Genomic DNA, 15,296 nt, shown 5'->3' on the forward strand with positions numbered 1-15,296 from the left:
AACGGAATACCAGCAGTCCAGATTTCATTAGCATTTGGCTTTTTTTTTGCTAGCACCGGCATTTCGTGTTTTATGGGGAATTCACTTAGGTTATTAGAGGAAAGAAATGCTCATAAAAGAAATACTCATAACATCTTGAGGAATCCTGTTACTTATGTTTCATCCTGACTTTAAGTTTTAAGTTACGTTTTCCTCTGTAATTTTACGGTTCTTGTGAATTTTTTCTTACTCTTCTAGAGTTATTCGTTCTCATTGCTGCCTTTTAAAGTGTGTGTATGCAGACCCTTTATTTTATTTTTTACCAGTTTTAGTAATTCTGATCTTTAAAATTCATGCATAATTTGGAAAGCTATATGCATTAAGTTCACTTTTGGGCTTTATATCTCTTTGTGCTGCCTACGTGTATAGATCAGAGAAAGATAAACTTACCAGCACTTTCATTTTAGTGTGTTAGAAAGGGAGGGATGTGTAGTGTATGGACAAGCTGGGAAGAAAAGCAGTCGATTTCCTAATTTTTGCTCCCTCTAACATTATTGGGTTATCTTAACATTACCAAATTTACTCGGGATTTATGTTAAGAGATTATTCGTCCAAAAACGTTCCGTGTTTTACGATGGGCTTATACCTCCCGACTTTTACTAATTGTTTAAGATAGTATTACTAAGCACTTTTATTACTAGCTATAATTCCCATGATGTAATAATTGTTTAATATATTTTCTATAAAATTTACATACGACACTTAATTGGAACATATTCAGAACTGTTTTTATGAAGCACTTTAGGCTATATTGGCTTTTTCTAGATGTCGTGATGTTAATGGCAAGGGGTACTTAGAGAAACAACAGATTTTGGCTCCTGTGACCTGAAAAAGCTTTTACTTCTATTGCCTAACATTGGTTTAGAAGCATCTCAAGATTGTTTTGGAGAAACATCACAGGTAGGTAATCTTTTAAAACACAGTCAATGTTCTTTCATGAAGATCAGAAAACCTTTGGCCATGATTATATGCAAACATGAGCCATCCATGATTTTTTGCTCTCTGAATTAAAAAACAGGATATCCAAATACATAAACATGTTTTTAAGCTTACACAGATGAAACGTGTAATTTGGGTTGGAGAAACAAATGAAAATAGAATTTAGTAAAAAACATCAAATTGAAGACAAAAGTACTGTGGCAGTTGGATGGTTTCCTTAGTTCCTGGGCGTTAGAAAGGGTGGTGGCTAGGCTTGCCTGCCTCTTTCCTCCATGTTTTTGTCCGATTATTGCTGCTGTTGGGAGTTGTGCATAGACTAGATTTTAAGTACTTACTGCAAAAAGTATAGGGAAGGGCGGGGTGGTGTTGGCGCAGAGGCAGGGGGATCTCTGTGAGTTTCATACCAGCCTGGTCTGTAGTCCAGCCTACAAAGCAACTTCCAGGACAGCCAGAGCTGTTAAACAGAGAGACCCTGTCTAGAAAAACCATTAAAAAAGAACTGAAACAGAATCTGGTCCATTCTGTTTTCTTTAAAGTTGCAAGTAATATATCCTAATTATGTTTAAAAAAATAGACAAAAAGTTATACTCAAGCTATTTCATTTCTAAATCAGTTGCGTCAGAATTGCTCTCTTTTTAGGCAATATTTGTAAAATAGCCTTTTTGTTTGTTTGTTTTTGTTTTGCTTTTTTGTTTTTCGTTTTTGTGTAGTTTTGGTACCTGTCCTGGATCTTGCTCTGTAGACCAGGCTGACCTCAAACTTACAGAGATCCACTTGCTTCTGCCTCCCAAGTGCTGGGATTAAAGGCGTGCACCACCACTGCCCGCCTGTAAAGTAGCCATTTTTATAATCACAGTGGACATAGGAATTAAGCTGCGCAGGATACTGATATTAAAAGAACGTGGATGGAGCTTTATATTCAAGTTTTATTTGCTCGCATTACGTTTTTCCTTCTCAAGTTCTTATTATGAACTCTACCTCTAGTGTGGTTTACTGATATTTCATGAGAACAGTAATGCAGACAATCAAACCAAGCATCCTGTTCTTAAAGTGCAGTATCTGAAAACAGTCAGCAAAATTGCTGATTTCTGAAAAGCTGTCAGAGAAATCAAAATCACAGAAGCACACTGGATATTTACCTACACTCTTTAGACAGGGTTTCTCTCTGTAACTTGGGAGACTGTCTTGGAACTCTGTAGACCAGGCTGGCATCGAACTCTCAGAGATCCGCCTGCCTCTGTCTTCCAAGTGCTGGGATTAAAGGCACTGGCCACCACTTCCTGGCCTGTCTCAGTTTGTTTGTTTGTTTATTTTGTGAGACAGGGTCTCGAGTAGCATAGGCTACTTCAGGACTCCTCATCTCCTGTCTCAGCCTCCTTAGAGTTAGGATAGACATTTTGTCAGTCTTTGTTAGTATTAAGTCTTCCTGTATAACTACCATTTTAAACTTAGAAATCAGATTAGGACAGTGTGTGCCATCAGTAGAGTTAGCCTATCTTCATTTTTGATTTCAGCTAAGGTTGAAAAGTGGTTCTTCCTTTAAAACAGCAGGTTTAAAAGTCACTTTAAAGCCAGTCTCTTTCTCTCTCTCATCTCTTTTTTTTTTTCCTTTTGATACTGACTATTGAGCCCAAGGCCCTACTATAGAAACTACATCACTGGTTCTTTTAAAAATTTGCTTGAAGAGAGGAGCTTGTGAAATAGCTCCCAGTCCTGTCTCAGCTTCCTTGGTGGTAAAGATTAAGGTATTTGCCACCAAACTCATATAAAGGCAGTTTCTTCCTCTTTTAAAGGTTTATTTTGGTTTTGGTTTTGGTTTTGGTTTTGGTTTTTCGAGACAGGGTTTCTCTGCTTAGCTTTGCGCCTTTCCTGGAGCTCACTTGGTAGCCCAGGCTGGCCTTGAACTCACAGAGATCTGTCTGGCTCTGCCTCCCGAGTGCTGGGATTAAAGGCGTGCGCCACCACCGCCCGGCAAGATTTATTTTATTAATCTTAAATGTATACGTGTGTGCATGCGTTCACACGAGTGCCCCAGGAGACCGGGGTGTCAGATTGCCCCGAGCTGGAGCTACAGACAGTTGTGAGCCTCCTGACATGGGTGCTGGGACTTGAACTTGGGTCCTGAGCAAGAGCAATACGCACAACTGCGGCACTGTCCTCTCCAGCCTAAGCAGTCCTTTTCTTCTTCTTCCACTGAGCCTCAGCAAGTAGCACATAAAATACAAGTTAGAAATAACATCTTGACAGACAAGCAAGTGTTGATTTGATCCTAATGCTGTAGAGGTGAGAAAGAGTGTCTCAGAGGTAAGTTAATGAATGTAACTCAATTATTTTTACTCATTTTTCAGATAGGTTACTTTTGTTGGTATATTGAATCTGTTCACTTTGCAAATATTTGCAGTGTCTTTATTATTTATTTGGTTTTATTGCTATAGTTCTACTTTTAGATGGCTCAGCTGGACTATAGATAATTACAGTATTTATGCATAAAGAATGCATAAATGGCCAGGGAGAATAAATAATTCTGGCTTCATCTAGGATGTGTCTTGAATTGGGGTCAAGTTGAAGAACAGAAGCCTAGCTACAAAGCTGCGTAAATTGTGATGAGCCGGGAAAAGGTAAGGTTGGAAAGGTAAGCGCAGGTCAGATAATAAAGGCATTCATTCTAAGGACTTTGTGCTCTAATGGCAATGAAAAAGAATGTTCTGAAGTTTTATAATCTAGAAAGATTACCTTGACAGCCAGGCAGTGGCGCACGCCTTGAATTCCAGCACTTGGGAGGCAGAGGCAGGCGGATCTCTGAGTTCAGAGCCAGCCTGATCTCTGTAGAGAGTTCCAGGACAGCCAAGACTTACACAGAGAACCTTGTCTTGGAAGCAAACAAACAAAACAAAGGTTACTTTGATAGCACTGTGTGCTTGGCTTGTGGGCACTAGAGAACCAAAATACCTTATCAGTTCAGATTCCTCTTACATGGTGGGTAAAACAGCGGGAGTTGTTTAGAACGTTTTCAAATTAAAAAAGACTGAGTTCTGACAACTACAGAACGCCATTTCAAGCTTTGAAGAGAAAGGCGTTAGGAAGCATTAAAACAGTGTAGATAAATGAGACATGAGAGTCTCCAAAGCAGAGACAGCAGTGGTGTATAGTGACTGCAGAAATCAGGTAGAATGAAGTTTAAAAATACTAGTCTATAAACTTCAATCAGTTTCTGTTGCCCTAATAAAACAAGCTAGATGCTATTTAGTGGGATGGTAGAAAAGAAAGGTATTAAAAAGCCTCTTTTAGCCATGTGGTGGCACACACCTTTAATCCCAGCTCTTAGGAGGCAGAGAGGCACACAGATCTCTGTAAATTCAAGGCCAGTCAGGGATGTTACACAGAGAAACCCTGTGTTTGTATAGTGGGCAGGGGCGCAGAAAACTTCTTTTAAGAAGCAGAGATTACTAGAACAGTTTTAAAGCAGAACTATTGATTTTTAAGTTGAATTTCATTTAGTTTCTCAAATATGTGGCCATGATTCCCCTCTTTGAATTGGTTGTCAGGAGTTTGAAATCCTTGTTGGCCGTTTGTCCTGTTAGTAGAGAAGGCATGTGTTAAGTTACAGCCAGTGGAAACACAAGTGGTTTAATAAACTACACAAGTTACCGGGGTTGTCACTTCTTAACTTGCAGAGTGAAATTCATATCATATTCATAAATTGTTTGAAATTAAAAAGTGCATTTTGAGTAACATTTACAATTTTATTTTTTGTTACATGGCTTTTCTGTTAATTGTGCATGTGTCAGATTTAGCACATGATGAATTCTCAATTTATTATGTATTAGTTTTTAAAGAAATGTCTCTTTCATAAATTACTAATTGTCAGTGTTCATTTTTTTTATTATTTATTTTTCTAAATTTGAAATGAGAAGAAACTAATAAAAGAGAAGATTCCCTCCTGACTATCAGAAGTGTAAATTGTCAACATCTGTGACAAAACCGTTTCTCCCCCTTCCTTCCGAAAGCATCCTTAACATCCGTTCGCTTTGGGTTTTCCTCATCCTTACAGAAGGAAGGATGCCACAACCTAACCGGTTGGACTGCCTGTGGATTCAGCTGGTAATTTCTGACACTAATGATTTTGTAAGTGGACTGTTTGTATGGATACTTGTTAAATTGCAATATGGGCACATAAGCAGGCGTTAGCAGCACATATGTTAAATGGATTTTAGTGATTAAAAATATCCGTTCATCTTGAAAAATTAAGGGAGAAAAATTCATCTATAACCTAAGTATTTTTGTTAAATTTAACCGGAAAATTTTTGGAAACTGGTTTCCTTAATACGCTGTTCAGCCAAAAGTTTTGGAAGATCTCCATCAAGAAAACAGAATCATTCATCCAAAAGTGAAAACTGTGCGGAAGAGACTTTCGAAGATTTGCTTCTAAAGTATAAGCAAATACAGCTGGAACTAGAGTGCATCAACAAGGATGAAAAACTCGCTCTGAGTAGCAAAGAAGAGAGTGTGCAGGAAGACGCTAAAACACTGCATTGTGAGGACCAAACAAGCACTGAGAATGCCAGTATTACAAAAGACTCAAGTAAAGAAGTAGCTCCCGAGGAGAAGACGCAGGTCAAAACTTTTCAGGCATTTGAATTAAAACCACTCAGGCAAAAACTGACTTTACCAGGGGATAAGAACCGGATGAAAAGAGTGAAAGATGGAACAAAGCAGCTGTCCTTGAAATCCAGCACCACAGATGCTAGCCAAGGTAATGGAATAGCGGTTCGAGTTCTCTCTGTTAAATACGTTTTGTTTTTAAAGAGTTTGGTCACAACAGTTTAAGTGTGCTTCAGTACTTAGAAGGATCCCAATTTTCTATCAGTTTTTTTTGTACCTTCATTATAGGTCTTATTATTACTTAATAATAGGTTTTGTTCACTAAATATTGTAGTTGAGGCAGGGTCTCACTCTCTAGTCCAGGCTGACCTGAAACTTGCCTTGTAGTAGTCCATGCTGGCCTAAACCTTGTAATCAATCTGCCTCAGCCTCCTGAGTGTTGGGATTGCAAGTGTGTGCGTGCCACAGTTCCTGACTTGTGCTGATCTTTATTTTTGTTTTTGGCCTGGTTTGCTCTCCAGGACTTAAAAATGTGTTGAACATAAGTGATAATAGTGAGCACCTTCCTTTCCTAATGAAAGCATGATACTTCAGTGTTTTGTAGATTCTAAGTTTTTTTATTTATTTATTTATTATGTATACAGAAGAGGGCACCAGATCTCATTACGGGTGGTTGTGAGCCACCATGTGGTTGCTGGGAATTGAACTCAGGACTTCTGGAAGAACAGCCAGTGCTCTTAACCTCTGAGCCATCTCTCCAGCCCAGATGTCTAAGTTTTTAAGGTTTATTGGGTAAATAACTATTCCTACTTTGCAATTTTTAAAGTTGTGAATATATTTTGAAGTTTAACTATCTTTTTTGTCACTATTGATGAGTTTTTAATTTCTCTTAGTATAACAAATTATATTAATTGATTTTTGTAGTGTTTCAGTGCTTTTCTATACCTGAATTAATTTATATATGTTGTTTTTAAAAATCCACTTAATATTTTCTTTCCTAACATATAATTTATATGCAGGAAAATAGACGTTGTAGTCTATAATTCTCTAAATTTTGACAGATGTTGACAGTTGAGTAACTGGTAATAATCCTCACCAGCCATTACAATTGAGATGCATCAGTTCTCTAATATTTTTCTTGTTCCCGTGTGTGATGTTCGTGTGTCATCAGCGGTCTTGCAGGACAAGCGCTTTACCTACTGACTCATCTTGTTATCCCTGTTCCTTTAATACTTAACAGGGCTCTTAATCTTCAGTCCATCTGGTAACCACTGATCTGCTCCCAGGATTTCCCAGAGTAACATAAATGCTATCATACAGCTATTTTATTTATGTATTTATTTTATTTACTTTTTTGGTGGTACAGAGGATTGAACCTATGGCCTCACACATGCTAAGCAAGCCTTTTATCTCTGAGTGAGATTCTCACTTATCTTTACTTTCTGTTTTGTAATGGAAATAGGCAGGGCCTCACTAAGTTGCTCAGTAGTAGCCTTGACCTTGTGATTCTCTTGCTTAAACTTCCCAAGTCACTGAGATTGCAGGCTGGTTCCATCAGGCCTGCTTGCTGATTCTAGGCTTTTCACTTAGCACACTGTTTGAAATTCATCCATGTAGGTCTGTATATCATTCCTTTTTTAAAAAAAGATTTTATTTATTAATTATGTATAGTGTTCTGTCAGCATGTGTCCTTGCAGGCAAGAAGAGGGCACCAGATCTCATTACAGGTGGTTGTGAGCCACCATGTGGTTGCTGGGAATCGAACTCAGGACCTCTGGAAGAGCAGTCTGTGCTCTTAAACACTGAGCCATCTCTCCAGCCCCCCCTCCTTTTTATGCTGAGTGGTATTCCCTGTATTACTCTACAGTAGTTTATGCATGTGGTAGAGGGATATTTGTGTTTTCATATAAATAAAGGTTGGCTGGTGGCTCATCTGTGCTCCTAACCTTTAATTTCACCCCCACCTCCTGTTTTCCTTGCCAAATTTTTTTTTTCTTTTTTTTTTTTTTTTTTTTTTTTTTTTTTTATTATTATTATTATTATTTTATAACACCATTCAGTTCAACATAATAGCCACAGAATCCCCTGTTCTCCCCCTCTCGCCCACCCCTCCCCCCAGCCCACCCCCCTTCCTTGCCAAATTTTAATGTATGGTTCTGATACCTGGAAAATGAATTGTGGATAGTTTCCAAGTTCTTCTGTGGAATAGTTTAAGATTAGAATCATCCCTGGAATATTAAAAAAAAAAAAAGAATGTATTAGTGATAAACAGAACTACATGAATGAATTTCAAACAGTGTGCTAAATGAAAAGCCTCAAATGAGCAGGCAGGCCTGGTGGTTCCAGCCTGCAATCCCAGTGACTTGGGAAGTTGAGGCAAGAGAAATGCACACACACACAAATTGCCACCTTATGGTAGATTTGTCTGTATGTTAAGACAGAGTTAAGAGAGAGTTTCTTAACTTCCCAAGAAAATGGCGTGTACCAGGACTTCTGATAAGGCCAGCATATTTCTGTGGGTGACTGTGTCATGCATATGGGCCTGCTTCATAGGTACAAAGAAAGTTCTTTGCCACAAGCTGCATCCCCCAGCTTGTATTTCCCTTTTTGCTTCAAATAATGCCAAGTTGAGAAGTTTGACAGTAATTGTTCTTCCTTTTTTTAATTTTAAAACAAGGCGGGGGGGGGCAGTTATGCATGCAGGTTTGCACATGTGCTATAGTGCATGTGTAGAAGTTAGGGGACAACTTTGGGGAGTCATTTCTCTCTTTCCATATTTGTATGTGTTCTGGGGATTGAACTGAGATTGTCAGGCTGTGAAGCAAGTTTGTTACCCAATGAGCCATCTCAGTATCCCCAAAACTCATAAGATATTTTTTTTCCCAAATTAGAATTCTATGTTGGTTATCTCACCATACTGAAGATAGTTTTTTGCTTATATTGTTGATTTTAAAAAACCAGCTATCATTCTTAAGAATATTTAATTTGAAGGCAATCTAGCTTTCTCTAATCATTTGGAAAAAAATCTTTTTTTGTGTGTTTGATAGTATATAGTTTAGTGTTGATTGTATTTTTTATTATTATTATTATGCAGCTTGGGATTTGTTGTGCTTCTTGATTGTGAATTTGATCTTCCATTGTTTCTAGAAAAAAATACTCTATGTAGTTACATGCTATGCTAATATCTGTTTTCTAGAATTCCGTATTGATTCATGCTGTAGTCTGTCATTTCACTGTATTTTTCCTGTCTCTTGGTTTAGTCATAGGGGTTTATCCCTAGAACTCTGCTGCGTAAATTCTGGCAAGCTTCCTGTGCTGTGTCTTTGATTTTGTACATTCTCTTTGCAGTCCCGTTCAATCTGCTTTAAGCCCAGCTCTTCAGATTTCTGTTTCAGTTACAGTTGTTGTTGTAATATTTCCATTTTTGTTTCTAAAATCACTTTTACTTTTCTCATAACTGAAAGTTTATTTTTTTCTTGTGTATCATTGTTTTCAAGTTGTGTGTTATATAGCCCAGTCTGGTCTCAGATTATTTTGGCTAAGTCTGGCCTTGAACTCCTGATCCTCCTGTCTTTGCCTCATAGGTAGGCCTCCTCCATACCCAACCCAGCTTTCTGGGATCAGTTTTTATATTTGAAGTTTTCAAGGCCACTCATTGGTATAAATTTGTAAATGAGAGTGATGACTGCTTTTGATTACATATTCTAAAATTGTTGTTTCCTTCTAATAAGTTATAAGTGTCAGCTATTTATAATTTCTGTGAAGTATAACATAGCAGGGTAGACAAGTTAGTTATGTGTGAATGCTTGCAGTAATTCAAATGAAAATTCAAATTTGACAAACTGGCTTCTGTGGAAGAAGAGTCAAGGAAACCAAAAAACCACCCAGTGCTTATCTGGATCATTAGTTATATGTATGCATAGATGTTTCTGCACACATACCCTGCTCTTTCCTTTGCTCAAAAAGACTGCTGTCCAACGCCATTTCCCGTTCTCAATGGTTCTTTTAAACTTTCATATTACGTGTGAGCTTGCTCTTATTTGAGGTAAATAAATGAATTAAAGTCAATTCCATCTTTTTACTTCTGTATCATAATGACACTATCCATATTAATTTTTCATTTAAATTCTTAAACTCAGAGGAAGCAGAGACCTTCTTCTTGTTTGTGACCACTTTGTTTGATATGCCTGCCTCTTCTCTGCTGTTTTTCTGCTTTTTTTTTTAACCACTTTCACTTATGGATATACTTGGAAAATATTTGAGATTTTTTTTTTTTAATCTTGAAATTTAATCTCCTCTTTCTTATCTTTAACTGTTATCACTAATTTCTCTCAAGCATTTGTCTTCTTTCTCAGTGAGATTTCAGGGTAGGCTAGGTTGTACCTGTTCTGTATTTTAATTCCCATTTTTCCATTAACCCAATACAATCTTTTTAGTCCCCACCACAGAACAGAAACTTTGCATTGTTAAAGCTATACTTTGCTAGGTTCTGTACAATCCAGTTGCAGAATTCAGGGGTTCTTTTCACCTTTCCTTTTATTTACAAATTTACAAGAGAGAAGCTCTAGGTCTTTCAAGAGATCTCTCTGGCTGCAGTGTTGAGAATATTCCATACTAAAGAGAAATCTCTACTGTTATGTTTCTTTTATAATTTGGCAGTTTCTGTAATATATATTTTTGTCTTCATCTCCTGCCCCCTTTGTTTATTTGTTTGAGATAGGGCCTCAGCAAGTAGCCCTGGAACAAGTACCTGGCCTGGAACCCACTGTGTAGACCAGGTTGGCCTTGAAATGACAAATCCTTCTGCCTCTGCCTTTGGAGTTCTGGGGTTAAAGGTATGTACTATTACACCTGCCTTTTTTTTCCTTTTCTTAGTTTTTAAAGAATACTTTTTCCACCCAGTGGTCATAGTGCATACCTTTTATTCCAGGACTCTTAATCCCAGCACTTGGGAGGCAGAGGCAGGTGGATCTCTGAGTTCGAAGCCAACCTGGCCTACAGAGTGAGTTCCAGGACAGTCAGGGCTATACCGAGAAACTCTGTCTCCAAAAACAAAAACAAAATGATTTTTTTCCCCCATGAAGCTTCTTTATTTTTGATGTGCTTGATTTTACTTTTTCCTGGGATAGTCTCATTGTTAGGTTTTAACTACCATCTGTAGGCAGGAGTTTCTTTCCCACCCACCAGTTCCCAAATAACCAACATGGAGTCTTTATTAATTATAAATGCTTGGTCGATAGCTCAGGCTTTGTTACTAACTAGCTCTTTCAACTTAAATTAGCCCACATTTCCTATCTAAGTTCTAACATTGCTCATGACTTGTTACCTCATTTTGTACATACATGCCCTGCTTCCTCTGTATCTGGCTGGTGACCCTTCTTACTTTGCGCTTCTTCATCCCAGTGTCCGTAGTTGGGTTGTCTCACCTGTACTTCCTGCCTGGCTACCAGTCAGTCAGTTTTTATTGACCAATGAGATTAGTACATATTCACAGTGTATGGAAGGATTATTCCACATCCCCCCCTTTTGTCTAATTCAAAAGAAAGGTTTTTAACCTTAACATAGTAAAACTATAACAAATGTGTGCTGATTCCAGCTTACATGGAATCCCAGGAGTAAGATTTAACTACTTGGTAACTGTCTAAGACCAGTTCACATATTGGAGGTTCTAGATAATAGCATCTCTTTGGTTCTAGCACTTGGAAGTTGGAGGCAGGAGGACTTTTAAGTTTAAGGCTAGATTTGACCACATAGTGAGACCTTTTTCCTATCCCTAAAATACATTGGGATAATGATGGAGGAATAGATATGTCAGAATAGTACATAACTAATCACAAGATCAAGTCAACAATGATCTATATTTAAAATGTACATGTAAGATATGTCTGAATCTCCTGGTTAATTGTTGAGAAGGTTCATTCTCCTATGGTATGTTAAAGGCTCTCCCACTTTCCACAGAAACATGAGATCTTAATTAACTCTTAGATGTTTCATGGCTAAATGAAACTCAGATTCTCATAGGAGAAAAAAATCTAGTGTTTTCTGTACTTATTGGAAGGTTGTGTCTTTTTTGTTCAGCCTGTTTTGTCTGATAGTTGTTACTTTGACCTGTGATTGATTTGATTATGGTACATGTGTCTTTATTTTTATTTTTATTTTTTTTGTTTTTTTTGAGACAGGGTTTCTCTGTGTAGCTTTGCGCCTTTCCTGGAACTCACTTGGTAGCCCAGGCTGGCCTCGAACGCACAGAGATCTGCCTGGCTCTGCCTCCTGAGTGCTGGGATTAAAGGCGTGCGCCACCACCGCCCGGCATGTCTTTATTTTTTGAGATAGGATCTCATCACATAGCTCTGGTGACTTGCTATATAGTCTAGGCTGGCTGCAGTTTGCCAGCTCCTGCCTCCCAAGTGCTGGGATTAAATACATGTGCCTTTTAAAAGCAGTGACCATTTTATTAGTGGTACATGAAAAAAAAGATAGTGAGCTCAGAAAAACGGTAATGCATTTTTTACATACTAAATGAATTTTTAAAGATGCCCTGTATTGCAATGAATAAATCATTTAACTTTGAAAAGGACTGGAAGTGTGCTTGTAGAAGTCAAAGCTTGGAAGTGTTTACTGTGAAGTAGAGCAAGGAGTGTTACTGAAGTCAGACGGTGTGAATGGTATAGCTCATAACACACTGCGATTCCCGTGTGGTAGAAGGGTGTGGTTTGTATTCCTATATGACTCAGATCACTTGGGCACAGCTTTATGTTTTCTGTTTTTAGAGATTCTCTTACTGTTGCTTTGAGATGAAAATCATGTATAGGTAAATGTGAGATTTATCTTGGGCTAAAATATTTCTTTCTTCCCATTTTCCTTTCCTCTCTCCTTTCTCTCCACTCCTCCTCCTCTCCCGTTTTCACCTCTTCCTCTTCTTCATCTTCCTTTTCCTCTTCTTGTCCTCCTCCTCTACTGAAGATAGTACTGTGAACATCACACAAGCTAGGCAAGTAATCTTAAAACACCAAACTCCCAGCTTTCACAGTATACTAATGCACCATTCATTTTGTACTGAATAAGCTTTTTTCCCCTTTTCCCTTCTCTGTACCAGGATTGAGCTCGGGGCCTTACACATGCTGAGCAAGCTCTCTATCACTGAGCTGTACTTCCAGCCCTCTTTATACTATTTATTTTGGAGTAGAATCTCACTGAGTTGTCCAGGGTGTCTTTGAACTCATTTTGTAGTCCAGGCAGGCCTTGCACATGTGATCCTTCTTGCTATAGCTTTCTAAGTAGCTGGATTTCAGGTCTGGATCACCTGGCTTGACTAGAATAATAAAAAAAAAATTTTTTTAAAGTCTTAGAGGAAAAGAAATCTGCCTCAGATGTGATGATTACTCCTGTTTGCTTTGTGTAGGGTACTTGATGTAGTGAATAAGCTGTATATTTTTCACCAGTGGTCCATCTGAGCAACTAAAGTAGGATGTTTAGAACACTAACAGGCGAGGTATTATGGAGAAAATAACCAACCATAAAACACTAGGTTTGAAATTTAAGCCTGCAACTCTTGAGTGTTAACTTTGTTAACTGAAGCCTTTATCTCAGTACTACGGTAGCTGTTAGTGCTATTACTGTATGATCCCTACAACTGTTGCAGATTTAGGACCGTACCCTAGAAGTCTGGGTTCACATAACTGCTCTGGCTTGTGTTCTCCTAAATAAATAGTCAGCTTTATAATACAGAAAGCTATAGTTTAAGTGTCGAGTTTATTTTAAATAAAATTTGTCATTGTAGTTCCTGTTTGGTAATTAGGCTTTGCTTCGTTTTTTGTTTTTTTTTTCATTATTTATATATATATATATATATATATATATATATATATATATATATATATATATATATATATATATATAATTTTACAATACCATTCAGTTCTACATATCAGCCATGGGTACCCCTATTCTCTCCCCTCCCACCCCCTCCCCTTACCCCCAGCCTACATTCCCACCTCCTCCAGGACAAATCCTCCCCCAAGGACTGCGATCAACCTGGTAGACTCAGTCCAGGCAGGTCCAGTCCCCTCCTCCCAGACTGAGCCAAGTGTCCCTGCATAAGCTCCAGGTTTCAAACAGCCAACTCATGCAATGAGCACAGGACTTGGTCCCACTGCCTAGTTGCCTCCCAAACTGATCAAGCCAATCAACTGTCTCACCTATTCAGAGGGCCTGATCCAGCTGGGGGCCCCTCAGCCTTTGGTTCATAGTTCATGTGTTTCCATTCATTTGGCTATTTTTTTTCAATAATTGAGTAAAACTGAAATTTATTATAAGCCACAGTCGTCCTAGGGACCTCCATGATATATATATATATATATATATATATATATATATATATCCTCTATGGTTCTATGGGTTGTGGTCTGATTGTTCTTTATTTTATATCTAGAATCCACCTGTGAGTGAGTACATACCATGACTGTCTTTCTGGGTTTGGGTTACCTCACTCAGGATGATTTTTTCTAGTTCCATCCATTTGCCTGCAAATTTCATGCTTTCATTGTTTTTCTCTGCTGAGTAGTACTCCATTTTATCTACTCCATAAGTTCTGTTTCTATTCTAAATAATTATTTTTAGTTCTAAAGCTATTTTTATCAAAGTATCTTATTTAATACTTGTATTAGCCTTGTAACTTTTAGAATGATGGTACAAGCTTAGTCAGATCCATATTCTCATTCTGTCTGTCTCTCTGTCTGTGTTGTATGTGTGGTGGCAAGAGGTCAATCTTGGGTGTTCTTCAGGATGATCATCTAGTCTGTGGTCTCAGTGGGACCTGGGGCTCAGTCATTGCTGGCTGGCTGGCTAGTGAGCACCAGCTGTCATCCGTCTCCATCTTCCAGTGCTGACGTTACAAATGGAGTTCACCACTCCTGGCTTTTTATGTGGTTTTAGGGATCTAACTTAACTTCTCATACTTGTGTGTCTACCATTTTATAGATGAAGATATTTCTTCAGTCCTTCATTCCCTTTAATATAGCATTCTTTCATTTTGGTTGAGAGTCATGAAAACAAGACCATAATAATGAAACCCTTTAAAATAACTCCTGATTATTATATAGTGTTGTTTTCATTTTGGATTAATTGTGGCTATATTTTGGAATATTCAAAAGATGCTGTTTTATTTTAAAGGATTAGAAGATAAAGAACAAAATTTAACCAGAAGAATTAGTACCTCCGATATTCTCTCTGAAAAGGTAAGACACTGCTTTGTGGGATTGAAACTCTTCGTATGACCTATGCTTGCATTGCTGTAGACTGTTCTTTTGTTTTAGAGATTTGATCTCATTATGTAGCTCTGGCTGGTCTCAAACGTGCCTTTACTTCCTGATGGCTGCGAGTGCTGCTGTGTGCTACCATGCCCAACTTATTTATAGTCTATTATTTTGAAATTATTTGGACATTCTAGAGAATTGTCTTAGGAGTTTCTTTCCACTAAAGTCTATAAACAATTAGCTTGATTTACAATTTATATCTATAGGTGATCTTTTTGTTTATCATTTTTTAAACTTTTAATTTTGATTCAGAATTTATCTTCCAGGTTTTGTGTGTGTGTGTGTGTGTGTGTGTGTGTGTGTGTGTGTGTGTGTGTGTGTGTGTGTGTGTTGTGTGTGTGTGTGTGTGTGTGTACACTTCATCCTATATGAGATGTTTTGGGATTAGGTAGACTTTGAATC

At 37.9% G+C, this 15,296-nt stretch overlaps 1 protein-coding gene across 3 annotated transcripts in view; it reads left to right on the forward strand.

The window, feature by feature from the left end:
- Window positions 1-15,296, forward strand: part of Zfc3h1 (zinc finger C3H1-type containing) — a 55,849-nt gene that overhangs the window by 955 nt on the left and 39,598 nt on the right. The window contains exons 1-5 of one of the 3 annotated variants that reach the window (XM_016007383.3): window positions 803-939; window positions 3,517-3,596; window positions 4,893-4,984; window positions 5,315-5,731; window positions 14,752-14,816. In XM_016007383.3, coding sequence (XP_015862869.1) covers window positions 5,665-5,731; window positions 14,752-14,816 — 132 coding nt within the window. In that variant the 5' untranslated portion in view covers window positions 803-939; window positions 3,517-3,596; window positions 4,893-4,984; window positions 5,315-5,664. Of the gene's footprint in view, window positions 1-802; window positions 940-3,516; window positions 3,597-4,892; window positions 5,732-14,751; window positions 14,817-15,296 lie in introns of those variants that run through there. The other 2 variants (XM_076553923.1, XM_006988969.4) reach the window with 2 other exon arrangements.

This window comes from Peromyscus maniculatus, chromosome 18 (assembly GCF_049852395.1).
Source record: "Peromyscus maniculatus bairdii isolate BWxNUB_F1_BW_parent chromosome 18, HU_Pman_BW_mat_3.1, whole genome shotgun sequence".
NCBI classification, from domain to species: Eukaryota; Metazoa; Chordata; class Mammalia; order Rodentia; family Cricetidae; genus Peromyscus; species Peromyscus maniculatus.